At 45.4% G+C, this 15,455-nt stretch overlaps 4 protein-coding genes across 8 annotated transcripts; 3 read left to right on the top strand and 1 right to left on the bottom strand.

Moving 5' to 3' along the window:
* The first annotated feature begins 325 nt into the window (after positions 1–325).
* cnppd1 (cyclin Pas1/PHO80 domain containing 1) lies at positions 326–4,066 on the top strand. The gene is made up of 8 exons (XM_079185765.1): positions 326–478; positions 890–992; positions 1,190–1,271; positions 1,373–1,493; positions 1,673–1,801; positions 1,893–1,954; positions 2,038–2,155; positions 2,236–4,066. The coding sequence occupies exons 1-8, from the start codon at positions 416–418 to the stop codon at positions 2,878–2,880; spliced, it is 1,323 nt and encodes a 440-aa protein (XP_079041891.1). The 5' UTR covers positions 326–415; the 3' UTR covers positions 2,881–4,066.
* Positions 4,067–4,457: 391 nt separating this feature from the next.
* Positions 4,458–6,616, top strand: prkag3a (protein kinase, AMP-activated, gamma 3a non-catalytic subunit). Of its 5 annotated transcripts, none has more exons than XM_079185426.1 (11): positions 4,458–4,587; positions 4,736–4,775; positions 4,902–5,002; positions 5,070–5,151; positions 5,242–5,300; positions 5,461–5,506; positions 5,612–5,666; positions 5,756–5,882; positions 5,976–6,141; positions 6,232–6,269; positions 6,389–6,616. In XM_079185426.1, the coding sequence occupies exons 1-11, from the start codon at positions 4,570–4,572 to the stop codon at positions 6,581–6,583; spliced, it is 927 nt and encodes a 308-aa protein (XP_079041552.1). In that variant the 5' UTR covers positions 4,458–4,569; the 3' UTR covers positions 6,584–6,616. The 5 variants fall into 5 exon arrangements, with proteins under 5 accessions (XP_079041552.1, XP_079041551.1, XP_079041550.1 ...); XM_079185425.1 differs by having other exon boundaries at positions 5,461–5,521; XM_079185424.1 differs by having other exon boundaries at positions 5,756–6,141.
* A 1,172-nt stretch (positions 6,617–7,788) lies between these two features.
* retreg2 (reticulophagy regulator family member 2) lies at positions 7,789–12,982 on the top strand. Its single transcript, XM_079185538.1, has 9 exons — positions 7,789–8,067; positions 8,365–8,468; positions 8,762–8,792; positions 9,089–9,218; positions 9,319–9,403; positions 9,594–9,731; positions 10,006–10,094; positions 10,291–10,426; positions 10,512–12,982. Exons 1-9 carry the CDS (start codon positions 7,814–7,816, stop codon positions 11,225–11,227), a joined length of 1,683 nt encoding a protein of 560 aa, XP_079041664.1. The 5' UTR covers positions 7,789–7,813; the 3' UTR covers positions 11,228–12,982.
* Positions 12,983–13,099: 117 nt separating this feature from the next.
* Positions 13,100–15,408, bottom strand: mdh1b (malate dehydrogenase 1B, NAD (soluble); the record flags this gene model as incomplete). The annotated part of the gene is made up of 10 exons (XM_079185539.1): positions 13,100–13,226; positions 13,307–13,446; positions 13,530–13,705; positions 13,874–14,015; positions 14,098–14,425; positions 14,513–14,681; positions 14,752–14,894; positions 14,975–15,109; positions 15,188–15,300; positions 15,387–15,408. The coding sequence occupies 10 exons, from the start codon at positions 15,406–15,408 to the stop codon at positions 13,179–13,181; spliced, it is 1,416 nt and encodes a 471-aa protein (XP_079041665.1). The 3' UTR covers positions 13,100–13,178.
* Positions 15,409–15,455: the final 47 nt, after the last annotated feature.

Here is a 15,455-nt window from a genome sequence, read left to right as displayed (position 1 = left end):
CAGGTTTTAACTGCAACATTGTGATTATTATCATCAGGCCAAACCATAACTGAACTGAACCATTTGCTTGTATCAACCAGTCAGTTCACATTTTAGCCATTTTAACAAAAACAAAAAGAGGAAACAGACAAAATATGGCAAACAAATCATCATAACATTAAGTAAGTTATTTATATTCCGGTACGCTAGGTGGCGGTATAGAGCTAGGTATCGCAAGCCGCCAAAAACGCAGAAGAAGACACTTTAGGTGTGACGTATCTCCAGCAGATGGCGCTAATGTGTCAATAATGCGAGCTATAGGAAGAACTGTCTCAGGTCAGGGCGTGTTGCTGTCGGAGCTCTACTTTTTCCGGGGGGGGGCAAACAGTCGTCTTTTTCAACATTTTGACGGACTGATGTTCAATCTACAGTAGATATGGATTTCGACGCTTTGTTTAACGAAAAGACGTTTCAGTTTTCGGACTTCCAGGAGTTCACGGTACGTTATTGCGTTACGACCACGATAGGTCAACAAACTACGGAAGCTAACGCTAGTAGCATTAGCTCAGCTAGCTGATGTTTATGTCCGCTGTTGGATCTCTTGTCCGGCGGACCGGGGACCTAGCTACTAACTTAGCTAATGCTAAGTGACTTCGAATAGTGTTTATAATCCAAGCAAAATAATGTGACATTTAAAAAGCCTTAATAAAAAACAAATACGTAAAGCAACGCTAGCTCCTTAGCTTAGCTTAGCTAACGTTACAGTGTCGTAAATGAGTACCAGTTGCTGTAAACTACGAGGTTAACTCATAAGCTACAGTGTTAATGGAAGTGTTTACACAACTAGCTCTACAGTTCAAGTAAGCTAACCTAGCTAACGCATGCTAACGCCAGTGTTGTTGTTTTACAGTTTCTTCCTGGACACCAGAAGTTGAGTGAACGGGTGAGAAAGCGACTGTATTATGGCCTGGACAAAGACGTTTCTTTAGATGCCCTCTCTTGCCCTGTTACAGGTGAGTTAAATATTAGCTTTAGCTCCTCCCCTCAGAAGAAGAACTGGACGTACAAGTTATTTTTGTGACTTACAGTCAATGTATAGAACATGTTTGGGACAACTTAGAAGTTGTACATATATATGAAACATTTCTAATCTTAGATTGTGATTGTACGCTAGTTTACGTTTTGTCTCTCTTGCTTTCTGTGATTCCAGATATCGCCGTTGAAATATTCCAGAAGTCTGCCCCAAGCCCAATACGCAAGCTCCAGAAGAAGTATGCAGCACATGTTTCCAGGTGTGTACTCTGTGTGATGCATGCATGTATAGATTCTTACAGGAACTAAATGTAGCACTGCCTTTCACACATCTAAATCTATTTATTTGTTTTTGCTTCAGGGAGGCATGCATCTCCCCGTGTGCCATGATGCTGGCTCTAGTTTACATCGAAAGACTCCGACATAGAAACCCTGAGTACCTCCAAAAGATCTCCTCCTCTGACCTCTTCCTGATCTCCATGGTATGTGTTGGGTTCAAAGGTCAACCCAAATGTGTCACTGGTATTTCTGGCTTGTTCGCTGCTCATGTCAGAATGGAGTCTGATGCGTATCTTCCCACCCTTTTGGGTCCTTTTACTGCAGTTAAGAAAGTGAGTTTATTTGTATTGCGATGACGAATGCTCTGATCTCTCTGAACTAGATGGTTGCCAGCAAGTACCTGTATGACGAAGGAGAGGAAGAAGAGGTTTTCAACGATGAGTGGGGAGCAGCTGGGAAGTTGGACGTCAAAACCGTCAATAACCTGGAGATGAACTTCTTGAATGCCATTGTAAGTGTGTGTGTGTGTGTGTGTGCATTTAAATTTGATGTGTGTTTGGATAAAGTTCTTCGTCCCAACTTTTGTGTCCTATATCTTCTAGGAGTGGAGCCTCTTCACGGAGCCAAATGACTTATTTGATATACTGAGTCAACTGGAAACCAGGTTGGTAGCTGGAAAACTTACACTAAACTTTGTGTGTGTGAAAAACAACAACGTATTTGTGACGGTGGCCTCTGTATCACCAGCATTGCAGAGCGGCAGGGGATGAAACGCGGCTGGTTCACTTATACGGACCTCTGTGTGCTCCTGGAGCAGACGGCGTGGAGTCAAGCCCTCACAGCCATCTACCAGCACTTTACCAAGGTGAGGAGGGGATGTTAGCTGAATGGAGAGGAGATTTATAGCCAAACAGTGTAATTAATCTAATGTTATTGTATTTTCAGGTTTCCTGTATGCTGGGCCTGGTGTACCTGACCAGTGTGGCTGGCCTCATTGCCACCAGCGCTGTGCTGCACCAGCTCAGTCTCTCCAGGAGCGGCCCGTCCCTGCTCCCACCTCCAGCTGAGATTAGCCCGGACCTTCAGACCGCCAACCCGAATGAAGAAGCTCCCTCTGCAGCCACGCGCCTCCCCTGTTGCGTTCTGGCCAACAAGAGTCTGAACCGCCAGCCCGGTGCACTTGGAATCGACCAGGACCACATACAAAGTCCCCCATCGGCTTCCTCGCAGACCTCGGTGCTGTGTCTCTGGGGCTCTCTCCTTGCCTCAATGGGTCACATACACCCCGAAACTGATTCTGATGTAGAAACCCCCCAAACCTGGTCTCCTGTCTCCTTCTTCTGTCCTGGCTGCCTCGCGTCCCTCCCTCCTCTTCAGTGCAGGCTTAGAAACACCTCAACACTCTTCGCTCACGGCCCCGTTGATAACCATCGACGTCATGCGCCGTGGCTGGCCCCCAGCCTCCTCGGAGGGGCGGAGCCCAGTCTGAACTCTCGCCTGGGGGTGTTCCCCCCTATACAGCTGGGACCCTGCCACCCAAAGTCCATGTTACCTGTCGATAAAGCCCAAGCGCTGCTCATGCCCGGCTAGCCACCGGCAAAACTCCACTGCTGTCAGCCTGTACGAATGGACCCTGGAAATGGAAACCAGCGTTGTTTCCATGACTCATCCACTGCTTCAAGTCGTGTTTTTGTTCACTTTTCCAGATCTGAGTATTGTGCGCAGACAGAGTGGCGAATTTGACAACGCGGTAGAGGTGTCGCTCAGCACCGCAGAATAGATTTGCCATAAACACAACGCCACAGTCGCTGCTCTGCATCTTGTTTTTAAATGCAGAGCGTATCACAAGGAGTTTAAAGATAGTTTGGATATGTTTTGTCGCCCACGTTGAATCATTGAAAAGTTCAGTGTTTTGAGTTGTTATATTACAGCTGTAATATTGGCTTGCTGCGTGGCAAGTTGATGGAAGTGTGTGGAGGTTTCACAGTACGTTTATTTGTTCATGAAGGGGCTCTGTGAGAAGAAGGGACTAAACCAGTTTACTCTGTCTACTTCATTTAGGCTGATCCACGTGTGCTTAGCGTAAGCAGTTATATTTCATTCATGCATGTCGAGCTTTACATCAGACGATGGTCTGCAGCAAGCACTGATATTGTACACCAGGTTACTGTTAGTGAAACAACGCGTATTCAGGTGAAAGCATCAAGGAAGGGAAGTAGACTTCATACCTCAGTGTCACGGTCGTTGGCCGCACCGAAAAATAACCACCAACTCCTCCTCTTCTGCTCATGTATAGAGTAAACTGTCTTTTATGTGGGAACAGGATGTCATAATCTTAAAGGCACTAATATGGTAATGTGTGGACATTTAAGAGGTCACGCTAGAAGTTTCCCATGCTGCAATGGGAATAGGTCTTTATAGGGAGGATGTGCTATTTCTATTGGGTTTCTGGTGGGTGTTTTTTTGAAGTGAACTTCCTGAATAGAACATGCTACAGAGGCCAACAGCGGTGGTTCTTTGTTGGGACATTTCACTCCACCGTTACAGCGTTGGCAAGTGTGTCTTTTTAAATAGACTTCTGTTTGTGCACAGAGCTTGTTGAAGACGTTGACTTTGTAATGGGGGGGGGGGGGTTCAAAAACGTTCGCACAACGGCTCGGAGCGTTTGAATTTGATACAGCACGAAGTCCTTTCATTTTGTACATGGTGTAAAATGCAAATATTGTACAAATCTGTAAAAAGAAAACGGGAGCTAATAAAGGAAGCATTTCTTTGTGACATGTGTTGTGTGTGAATCATTCAAAACTACTCTCACAAGTCGAGAGGCGACAATCCACTTCTGAACTTATGGCTCTTGGAAAGACTTCAACTGGGTGAGGCCTTGACATTTACTCCATATAGAGCAGGACTTCATGCCATCTTAATGGCTCGCATAGCAGGCCTCCACAAATCATTTGCCAAACATCTTCATGGATGACTTCAACGCCACCGAAGCCAGTAAATGGTGGCGACTTTATGTGATCTGAGATGGCAATAAATGCATGAAGGGGGAGCAGATGTCTGGTTCTGGCAGAACCTTGAGTGTCCCTCCCCCCCCTCCTGATCCTGTTCCAGCTTCTCTCTCTCTCTCTCACCCCTCCCCTGCGCCTCTGGCCTGACACATGCCACTTGAGCGCTCCTTATATAGGCCCGACGGCTTTTTGGAGGAAAGGGTAAACAAACCCAGCGCAGCCACCAGCACTTGAAATCCCACTTTTTCATGGACTCTCAACAGAAATCATGGAGCCTCCCTCACAGGTGAAATGTTGCTTTGGGTTGAGCATAACTAGAAGAAAGGGGTTTTTCAAAAATATCATTGGAACCCGAGGAAACGAACCGCCTTGTGGATTTCAAACCATTCAGACAATGTCATGTGGAGAATGTTGTTTCGCTTGCTCTGTTGTAGGTGTCGCTCCCAGAGAAGAGGCAGGAAATGAAGAAACAAGGTACGATTGCACGCGCTAGCGCACATGTGAGCGAGTAAAAGGATCTGTGCCGTCCATGCCTGCTTGTAGGTGTGTGTGAATGCTTGTGTCCATATATAAAACGTGCTACAATGTGATCCCTCACAGAGGCTGATGCCACAGTCTACATGAATTTCATGAAAAGTCACAGCTGCTATGACGCCATTCCAACCAGCTGTAAACTGGTCATATTTGATACCAAACTACAAGTAAGAAATGCAACTTGTGTGTTTTTTTTTTGCTTGTAACTCCTCACTGACATTATCACTTCTAAAGGTGAAAACGGCCTTTTTTGCACTGGTGGCAAATGGCTTGAGGGCGGCGCCGTTATGGGACAGCAAGTTGCAGAGATTTGTGGGTAAGACGAGGGATTGATGGAATAGTCATAGTGAAGTATTAGTCACTGTGAATTTATAATCATGGCAACGTAAATCATTTTCTTTCACAGGTATGCTGACTATTACAGATTTCATCAACATCCTCCATTACTATTACAGGTCCCCTATGGTGAGAATGACCACACTATGTACGGACATCACAGATCAGACTATTATCATCGTTTTATTATAACTCATACAGCAACACAGTGTGAAACTCTTTACAGAAGGGTTTAATTAAAGGGTTGCAGTGTTTCATGACTTGACATTTTGGGTTTCCCTCTGAAAAGGTTCAAATGTACGAGCTGGAGAGACACAAGATCGAGACATGGAGAGGTGATTCATTTCAAAGTAAATAACCAGCACGGATGAGCGTTAACATCTCAGCGCGCGCACCTCTGTGAGTTAGCGTGAGAGCTCTCTGTCTTCTTCTGTCTCTAGATGTCTACCTGCAGTGTTCCAATCACATCCTCATTAGTGTTCCTCCAGAGGCCAGGTAACACTCTCAAGATGTAATCTATGAAAACTCAATTTTACTTGTCAGTCTACCAGCAGTAAACGGTCTCCTCTCCTCTTTCCTCTTAGCCTCTTTGATGCCATCTATTCCTTGCTTAAGTATAAGATCCACAGGCTGCCGGTCGTGGATCCGCAGTCTGGAAACGTCTTGCACATTCTCACCCACAAAAGAATCCTCAAGTTCCTCCACATATTTGTGAGCAAGCAAGATGTGTTAGCATTGGGAGCCACCTACCTTTTTATCTTATGTCTGCATGCATTAACAGTCTTCTGCTGCGGTGTGGTTCAGGACAAAAAAGTTCCCAAGCCTGCGTTCATGGGAAGGCAGATCCAGGAGCTCGGGATCGGAACGTTCAGGAACATCGCCACTGTTCAGCAAACGGCAACGCTTTATGATGCCCTCGCCATTTTTGTGGAAAGGCGGGTGTCTGCACTACCCGTGGTGGACGAACAAGGTGTGCTCTTAAGAATGTGTTTTACATTATAGAGCCGTATTCATCAGTGTTAATGGGTATCCTACTGCATCCAATCGTTTGTTTTCTCAGGCAAAGTGGTGTCCCTCTACTCAAGATTTGATGTGATTGTAAGTACTGCGTCTTGCCCAGTTTTTGTGGAGCTCAGGCTCTATTTGTAATCTCTAAGTACACCGTACGACACCCGAAGGTTTCTCCTCCTTGCTGAGGTTTTCCGTGTTTGCTCCAGAATCTAGCGGCCCAGAAGAGTTACAACAATCTGGACATGCCGATGCAGGAGGCCGTTCGCAGGCGCTCATGTTTTGTTGAGGGAGTGATCAAGTGCTACCCTGATGAGACCTTGGGAACCATCATAGACCGGCTGGTCAACGCTGAGGCAGGAAAAGAGTTTGGTCTCTATTTGTCATGTCATAAAGGTATTTAGAAATCATTATCTTTTTCCTCCTTACCCCAGGTCCATCGGCTGGTCCTGGTGGACAGGGCTGACGTGGTGAAGGGCATCATCTCTCTGTCTGACCTGCTGCAGGCCATGGTCTTAACCCCTGCAGGCATTGATGCCCTTATGTCTTAGCACCAGAGGACAGAAAGTCCCCCTTCCCTCCTTTACCACCTGTGTACGCTTGAGTCCTGCACACCGCCAAGTAGGCCTCTCAAGTCCTTTTCTTTTTAGGATACTCATAGTAGTTGCTGAGCAGAATGATCGTAGCCTTTGCTTCTGTCTTTCAGAAATCAACTTGAGACTGAAATGAGAGATCACAACAGGAAGAAAAATCCCCTTAGTGTGCTACTTTACATTAAGATGTCTTTTGTGATCTATGTGCTGTGTTCAGGAAACAATAATACCAGTGAGCTGACCTTGATGCTATGTCTATATGTCTATATCGGCTGCATTTGATCAAATTGATCAACACTGTATATTTCTGTATTAAACATTTGTATCAAAACCTGCAGGCGTGTGGTATTTCCTGGATAAATGCAGTATGTGGACTATGGCTGAAGTGCACTAACAACAAACATTAAATACACAAACTATAGTCCTAAAATAAATATGTTATAAATGATCAATAATAGCAGTTGCAGTAGTTGAAGTGGTCGTGACACGTGTTGGGGAGAGCTTTTGCAGGTCTCAAGTGTTTTACCTTTACGCAACATGACATGCATTGCTGCCATATTTCTGACCACGCGGTGGTGCCCTTGAGGATTAACAACAAGGAAACACGTGACTATATATATATATTTTTCTCATCCGTGACGGGCCATGTGATCCGTCCGCCCATCTGTGCGTTAAGGACATCAAGTTGCCGGAAGTAATCAACAATAAGGCCGGAAATTAATATTGCCTTCAAAGTAAAAAATAAACGTCCCTGATCAAATATATGTAATGTAATGAAATCATTGCAAATCATTATATTAAATATTTTTTAAGACACCTTTAAATTGATCAAAATCTTATATGTTCATTGACTAAATATGACTATTTATCATCTTTGCTTATCATCATTATCATCATTGTTAACCTGTTTCCAAAGGCGATTGGTTTTATTCTGAAAGTCCCAACCGGATGCTTAGTATTTGTAAGTTTGTCCCACTTGATGGTGCGTCTTTACCATATACCCCGTGATATCCAAAACAACATAACAAAGTAGGGGGAAACATGGCGAGCGAAGAGGAGGCCAGAAGATGCCCCTCGGTTACCTCCTCTTCGGTTGGCCTGGAGTCTCTGTTCCCTGCGGGGTCTCCGGGGCAGGTCTGCGGGGACGTGAACCCGGAGCTCGTCCTTCTGCGGGAGCGTCTTCAGGGTTTTCTCTCGCAGTACGAGTCCATGCTGCTGTGGCTGCAGAGGCTGCTGGTCTGGGAGAGGCCGTTCTACAGCATCACTGTCGCCTTGACACTCAACACATTATTCTGGTAACCGAAACCGTTTTTAACACCTTTCTGACAGCTCCATAAAGTTGCATTGAACATCATTAGCTAGCTGGCTAACCTCCGCGAGGACAAGTTAGCTAATCCCACGTCTTTAGCATGATGCTAACGTAGCTTGCAAGACAGTTTAGTGGCCCAGGCCTCGTTCACCAACTGTCAGTTACAGAAAACCGAGGTGCCATGCAGATGTATGTATCAAGTTTAATATAGAAGTGAGTTTTATGACATTAGTTTATTATATTAATATGCTCGTGTGCTGTTGTTTTCTGCATCTCCACACAGGCTCCTGTCATCCACCTCCCTGCGGCCTCTGTTCCTGTTGAGTGTGTCCCTGCTGGGACTGATGCTGCTGGAGAGATGGAAGCACAAGTTGCCCATCATTACCAGTAAGCCCCTAATGGGATTTTAATATGGCCCTGAGGCTTTGTCAGTCTTTACCCAAGCAATTGTTCCCTGTTGCTGAGCCAGTTTAAGTCTATATTTGTGGGCACAGTACCGTCACTGGATGGAGAAACCTGCTAGGATTATTGTCAGTGTGGATGAAGTAGTTTTCCTGATGTGGTTTTTTTGGATTATTTCCCCCGATTTGTTCACTATCATTTCCTTATGTTAAAACATCACATCAAACGGCAACAAATGTCCTAATTGTTGCTAACTGTGTGTTTTGCTCCTGCTGCAGTTCAACATGCAGAGGCTCCCCCTGAACAACGGTATGTAGTGTGTACATGATGAACAGACGCCTCTGTGTTTCCATTTCCTGAACGAATTCAAAATAAGAGCATACGTTAAATTCCAACAGTATGAAGTCTGTCTTTATGTTTAAGACATTTCTGTCACATGTCACGCCATATCATCAGAACTAATTGTAAGCTACCAGTATTGGTGTATTGACATTCTCGAGGCATCTCACTTCACCTCTTTGCACGCATTTCAGTACAGCCCGGAGCGCTTAATGTACATATTTGTGTCCTTTTTACAAGTGTTGTCTGTTCCTGTTTGCACACAGTGACGCGATGAGTGTGGAGCAGCATCTGCTCAGTATTCCTGAGCTCAGCCACCACCTGGCTGAAAGCTACCTGACCTACCGCCTGTACCTGCAGGAGACGCTGCAGTACAAACGACAGAACCAGGGCAAGGTACAGCACTTTGACACACAAGGAAAGAAACGTACAAGTAGGTATGCCCCCTGTGCAGCTTGCAGGTGTCTTATTTGTCTTACTTGCTCTTGTTTCCCAGTTCTGTGTGATGACGTGCAGCGGCTGCTTTGTACTTGCCGGGGTTGGGCATTATGTACCAGGAATCATGATCTCCTATATTATTGGTGAGTCACCTCTTTCCTGATTTGCATAAAGAAACAGTTGTACTAAGCCATGAATTTACATGGGAATGTGTGCTTTTCCTGACAAACAGGGTGTGTGTGATAATAAGTAATGGTAGCAGGTAATGGAGGGATATCATTTTCTTGTGGTGTTGCATTCCCTGATGCCTATTTTTTTCTTCTTCCCGTTCAGTCCTGAGCGTGCTGTTGTGGCCGCTGGTGGTGTACCACGAACTGATCCAGAGGATGTACACGGGCTTTGAGCCGATCCTGATGAAACTGGACTACAGCATGAAGGGAGAAACCGAGCACCGCAAGCACGACAAGAGAAGTGAGTGCTCCTGGGACACCTTCGGGCTATAGATTCTAAACCCGACTCGTGTGCGTCACATCAAATCAACAAAGCTACGGATACACGCGCTAGTATTAATACGGGACTTAACCCATGGGAGGAGGAAGCGTAACATAAGGAGCCTGCATCGGTGTAGATCATCTTTCTTGTCTCTCTGACTGATATCCAACCTCGTTGTAGTTCTGTCTTTGAATCTGTTGTGGTGGTCACTTATTCACGTGCATTTTAAATGTGTGCACGCGTGTTTTAACAGAGGTGAAGAAGGAGGTAGAGGAGGGGGACGAGCCGAGAGCCGAAACCGAGAGTGAGAGTGAGGAGGAGCTGTCCCTTTTCGCCCCGACGGTATGGAGATAATAATCAATACACTGCCCCCTAGAGACCAACAGAGAATACAAAGTAGTGTTATGAGCAGGTTATGTTCATATTTTTGTTTACCTTTTTAGTTTTTGACCCCAAGGCTCCAATAAGTGCGATTATGGAAAAAGAGGAGAAGGATGATGCTACATTGGTGACATAACGCTGTGGTTTCGTTGGTCAGGTGGATGTGAAGACCACCACTCTGGCGATGGCCATCACAGACTCGGAGTTGTCGGATGAAGAGGCATCTATCTTAGAGAGTGGAGGGTTCTCAGTGTCCAGAGCCACCACTCCCCAACTCACCGACTTCTCTGAAGGTAAACGATAGCTCATACCCGATCAAGTGAGGGTCACTTTATTGTGTCATAGCCATGTCATTTTCCTGTCTCATCTCTACTGCAGACCCGGACCAGCAGAGTTTACACAGCGACCCGGAGGAGTCCTACTTGCGGGATCTCCCCGAGTTCCCCTCGGTTGAGGAGTTCCCATCCATCGAGCGCAACCTGCTCCACTTCCCCCAATCAGAGAGGGAACCGCTGAGCCCCGCCAGCCTCCTTATCCAGCACCTATCGTCTCCGCTCCACTTTGTGAACACGCACTTCAATGGACACGGACGACCACCCGGGGGGGTGGAGGGCGTGTTGCCCGTGGCGGGGGCAGCGCGGGAGAAGGAAGCTGCAGGAACCCAGGGACCACAGCAGTCCTTGGAGGCCTTGAGCGAGAAGATAGTGAGCACAGCCATCTCCGCTGTGGTGCAGGACACTCTGTCGGCCCTGCTGCGCTCCAGTGAGGCCAGCGAGGACCCCTCCCTGGCTGAGTTCCTTCCTACTGAAACCCCACCGGGCGCTCTGGAGACCTCCACTGACACCACTGCTAACACTACACAAGGAGCCGACGAGGACGCGGACGAGGCGATCGCGACAGAAAGCGGCACCGGCGAGGAGATGCCCGACGACGCGCTAGTTTTCACCGAGGAAGAGGACTTTGAGCTTCTGGACCAAAGCGAACTGGAGCAGTTTGACGAGGGGCTGGACCTGGTCTCTGACAGACAGGCGGTGGGAGGAGCCTCAGAAGCTCCAGAGACGCCACCGTCCCCTCAGCATCAACCCCAGTCATAGCTTCCCCGTTATCTCCTCCCGGCCCCAACTGTTGTGTTTTTATTTGTCCGTTAGACCTGCATTATATCCACACATACTGCTATATACAAAACATTTATCAACGAGTTTGGCGTTTAATGCAGTTGGTCGGTGAGTGTTGTGTTCTGCTTTCATAGAGTTTTTTTTTTTTTTGTGGTCTGCCTCATCGTATCATCTTCAATGAGAGCTGGTTCAGAGCTGGCATCTAACATTGATATTTGCTTGATAAATTATTCTGCAAATTTCTTAAGCCGTAGTTAAAAAAAAGAAAAAAAAAACGGTCCATGTTCCGTCTCACGTGAGAATAAAGATGCCTTTATTTTCGCTTCCGCTTCAGATGTTTATCTCGATGGTGTTATGAAGAGTTGAAATGTTGGGTTATATAACTATTAATATATGCTATAAATTATTTAATTTAACGGTCAGTCGATGAAACTTTATTGTTATATTGGGGGGGGGGGGTTAAAAGCAAATTGAATCCCCTCAGTTGCCCATAATGATTGTATGATAACTGTTTATGACACCATGAACGTCCAGGTTTCAAATGTAGTTGCGTATTCCCAGAGTCCGACGTCGTCAAACAATGGTACCATCCTTCACTTCATCCTTCCCTCCAAAAGTCTCCACGGTTCCAGTTTGGACAGAAACATTCAGTCTTTCACTTGTTGCCTGGAAATGGACACGTACTCTTTGACATTGTGGGATGTTGACAGGTAGTAGATCTTCACCCATACACACAAGTGACTTTGATGTAACAAGATAATGTTCCTGAAGCTCCTCTATGTGATTGATGCCTCATTTATATTTGCGGATTTAATTTGACGTCATGCGCCCTTATGTAGTGGAATTTATTCTTTATCTACAGCTCTGTTGAAAGACGCGCACTTGTTGTTTGATGGGCCCCGCTCTACCTATTTGTTACTTGTATAGTCATCACTGGGATATGTATATTTACCAAATAACCTTCTTTGTGCCACGACAAGTCCATGCATGGATCACGCACGTATTTACCGTAATCGATACTCGAGGTGTTACTGGTGCAGATTTTGGAAGGACATAATAGTTTTAAAGACATATTATGCATCTGCCGGGAATTTGTGGGAAACTTTGGACACGACAAAAAGAAACCTAGCACTATGCTCGCCTGCTTTTGTGAACCACTCAGCATCCAAATCTCAGGGGTGGGTTGTACAAATTGAATATAACATTGCAGAACATGTGTCCATTTCCCGACTTGTCGTAGTGCACTGTATTTGTACTAACCTTTCCTTTTTTCTTTTTTTTTTTCAGTCAACGCCTCCTTGTGTATAGTGTAGAAACGCTAAACAAAAAAAATAATGAACGTGTATATTCTGCATGTAAAATCAGCACTCTGTTCAAGTTCTCCTTGTCAGCTGACAAAGTACTGCACAATTTATGAGAAGAAAAGTCAATTTGAATGTTTCAGGTTAAAAGAGCCCATTGAATTCAGTTTGTTTATTAATATTTCATTACCAACGAGGGGAAGACAAGTTTTCATGTCTTTTATTTTCAGGACTGTAAATGGAAATAGGTGGCAAGTGATAACATCAGATGTCGAGGGTATTAACAGACTAGTTTGTGTATGGTAGTAGTGTGTTTTATGCTTTAAGTATCGCTTATGGAACTATAACAAATACACTTACTGAACTGTACAACTTTAAAAAAAAAAAAAAGGAATATATTTTCTAATTTCTCCTTTTTCCATAAAGTACTCAGTTTGATCTTTTACATCTAAAAACATAAGTTTCACGAAGCGGAGAAGATTTATTGTCATTAAACTGGTCAAATCAAAGTGCGACACCACATGTGAAAGTAAGAGAATAAAAGAACAAACTGAAACAAACTTGAGATGTGGCACTGAGATGTATCTGGATCATTTTAATCATTCTGTGTTGTCAATATGCAAATGATTTTAGTCTTTATTACAATCCTGCAAAATGTCTGATCCCAGTTCTTTTTCCTGGGAAAGAAAAACACCTGTTAGTACCTTCTTTAAATGGTAACTGCAGCTATGAAAACGTATGTTTTTTTTTAACTTACCTGCTTTAATTCACTCGCAGAGAGCCGAAGTCTCTCCTTCAACTCGTCTCCAGCAGTCACGTCAACCAGCACGGACCATTTACCGTCCGTGAACGTCACTGGGAGTGAGAGGACGACGCCATCCGGGAGATTGTAGTCGCCTACGAGTAGCCAAAGACAATCACAGTTCATCACCTGCTACATCAGCCCGAGGTCAATGTCTGGGGTCGTGTTGTGTCTTCACCTGGGCAGAGCACACCCATAGAGAAGACCTCATCTGGACTACAAATGCCACTCCAGGCCTTGAGGACAGCGAGGATCCCGTTGGCGGCTGACATGGCAGCTCCTCGGCAGGACTTTGAAGCCACAGCGGCACGCCGACAACGCACCAAGTCTTGAAAGTCTGTTTCCAGCCATTTCCTGGAAGAGGGAAGGAAGTTGTTGGCTTGTTGGCATATCACAGGACGTTCTTTGCACAGACTGAAGTTGGGTACGGAGAGCTTTTGTGTGTTTGTTTAGCAGTAGAGTTAACCAATAAAGTGTAGGCAATAAAATGAGATAAGCCATCAATCTACTGTTGTAACTAACCTGTCGTGGAGAATCTTTACAGCTGGTTGGGAGAAGAAAGCTGGTCCTCTGATTGCCCCCTTATGGTTGAAAACCTTTGCCCGATGCAGGTCGACGTAGAAACGACCACTGATGTTTCCCCACACGATGACATTTGTAATATCTAGAGCAGAAGAAGAGATCTTTCATGGAAAGTGGCTGAAATGCAATGTGAATATACAGTAGTGCTATGGAGAGAGACCTACCTGAAGTCCTCACTTTCAGCTTATTCGCAATGATGGCCTTGGCTTCATTCTCCAGCTGAGTTGACACGGTGACAAATTGGCTGCTGTCAATGGAGCGTGCATTGTCCAGAAGAAGGGAGCACCTCAGGTTGGCGAAGGAGTCGGCACACACAATGACCTTCACCTCCTTGTTGGCCCTTGTGTCCATCAGTCGTCCGTACTCTCTGTACCTGTCTGAGAGTGCCTTCCTCTTTTCCTCCTCATCGCTGTCATCAGACCACCCCTCATCCAGCAGTAGAATGACATCCGCGTCCTGGAAGGCCTGATCCAGATCTGTGTGAATAGTCACCTGTGGATGTATAAAGTTAGTTTATTTTCCTTCTGATATGGTGACAACAAAAAGTATCCTTAAAAAAAAAAAGAAATAGCCTAATACTTGATGGAGCAGGCTGAGTGCCAGGTCCTCCGTCTCCATCCTCAGCCCCTGCAATCCCTCCTCGGCCCCCTCCAGGTCCAGTAGGTGGAGGCTGATTGTGGGAACATGGGGGAACAGCTCAGCAGAGAGCAGATTGGGGATCAGGAAGTGATTGGTTGGGTTGAGAGCACTGGAAATGGGATAATAAAACATTTATATACGTACATACTTCTTTGGTTTGGTTTTTCAGTCTAACCCACCTACTGATCCATATGTGAAGGGGTTTGATGAGACTGACACAATGCTGCTCCTCTAAAACAAGATTCATCTTGGTTTCCAGATTCTCTGCCGCAACAGTCGACATTACATCCGTCGGCATGTCTGATGTGACGCTGTAGTAGTCCTGCACAACCAATGGTTACAGAAACTGGCAGGTATGGACGTTTAGAAGTGATTTTAATTAAGAAAACCTAATATGCCTACCTGGCAATGCTCTAGGAAGTCACTGAAGCCCCCTAAGAGCATCCCTTTCCCCCCTTGGTCCACCAGTTCCCTCCAGACCAGAGGAGACTTCTCGTGTTTCCAGCCATTTTTTTTGCAGGTGGCCTCCAGCCATTCCTATCAGAGAGTGAAAGATGACAAATAAGAAACACTAAAAACATGCTAATGATTTGTACAAATAAATAAGATAATTACCTGCCACTCATGTGGGAGAATGGAGATCTTATGGATCCTGAAGTTTGGAAGAGATCTCTGCAGACTCTCTGCCAATAGTTCCGCTTTGGCGTAATGCGGACAGTCACTTTTACCTGTACGGGTTCAAATTTAAATCAGAAATGTGATATTTGTACATACAGTTACATGATATCACGTAACGAGTAAAATCAGACTTTACCAGCCAGCACAAATTTCGCCATATCTATCAGGGTGGCGTCGGTTGCTAGGAAACCGCGGGTGCTGTACG

The sequence above is a fragment of the Pholis gunnellus genome, assembly GCF_910591455.1.
Source record: "Pholis gunnellus genome assembly, chromosome: 24".
NCBI classification, from domain to species: Eukaryota; Metazoa; Chordata; class Actinopteri; order Perciformes; family Pholidae; genus Pholis; species Pholis gunnellus.
Note: the sequence above shows the minus strand (reverse complement) of the source record. Positions and strands in the feature narration are given on the sequence as shown.

Excerpts from the sequence above, each read along its gene's own strand:
- retreg2 (XM_079185538.1), top strand. The coding sequence starts at position 7,814 with ATGGCGAGCGAAGAGGAGGCCAGAAGATGCCCCTCGGTTACCTCCTCT. Across the intron at positions 9,404-9,593 it reads CATGATCTCCTATATTATTG|TCCTGAGCGTGCTGTTGTGG; the intron begins GTGAGTCACCTC and ends CTTCCCGTTCAG. Across the intron at positions 9,732-10,005 it reads CCGCAAGCACGACAAGAGAA|AGGTGAAGAAGGAGGTAGAG; the intron begins GTGAGTGCTCCT and ends GTGTTTTAACAG.
- prkag3a (XM_079185423.1), top strand. Across the intron at positions 5,301-5,460 it reads ACTATTACAGGTCCCCTATG|GTTCAAATGTACGAGCTGGA; the intron begins GTGAGAATGACC and ends CCCTCTGAAAAG. Across the intron at positions 6,270-6,388 it reads ACTCAAGATTTGATGTGATT|AATCTAGCGGCCCAGAAGAG; the intron begins GTAAGTACTGCG and ends TGTTTGCTCCAG.
- cnppd1 (XM_079185765.1), top strand. The coding sequence starts at position 416 with ATGGATTTCGACGCTTTGTTTAACGAAAAGACGTTTCAGTTTTCGGAC. Across the intron at positions 1,494-1,672 it reads ACCTCTTCCTGATCTCCATG|ATGGTTGCCAGCAAGTACCT; the intron begins GTATGTGTTGGG and ends TCTCTGAACTAG. Across the intron at positions 1,955-2,037 it reads CTGAGTCAACTGGAAACCAG|CATTGCAGAGCGGCAGGGGA; the intron begins GTTGGTAGCTGG and ends CTGTATCACCAG.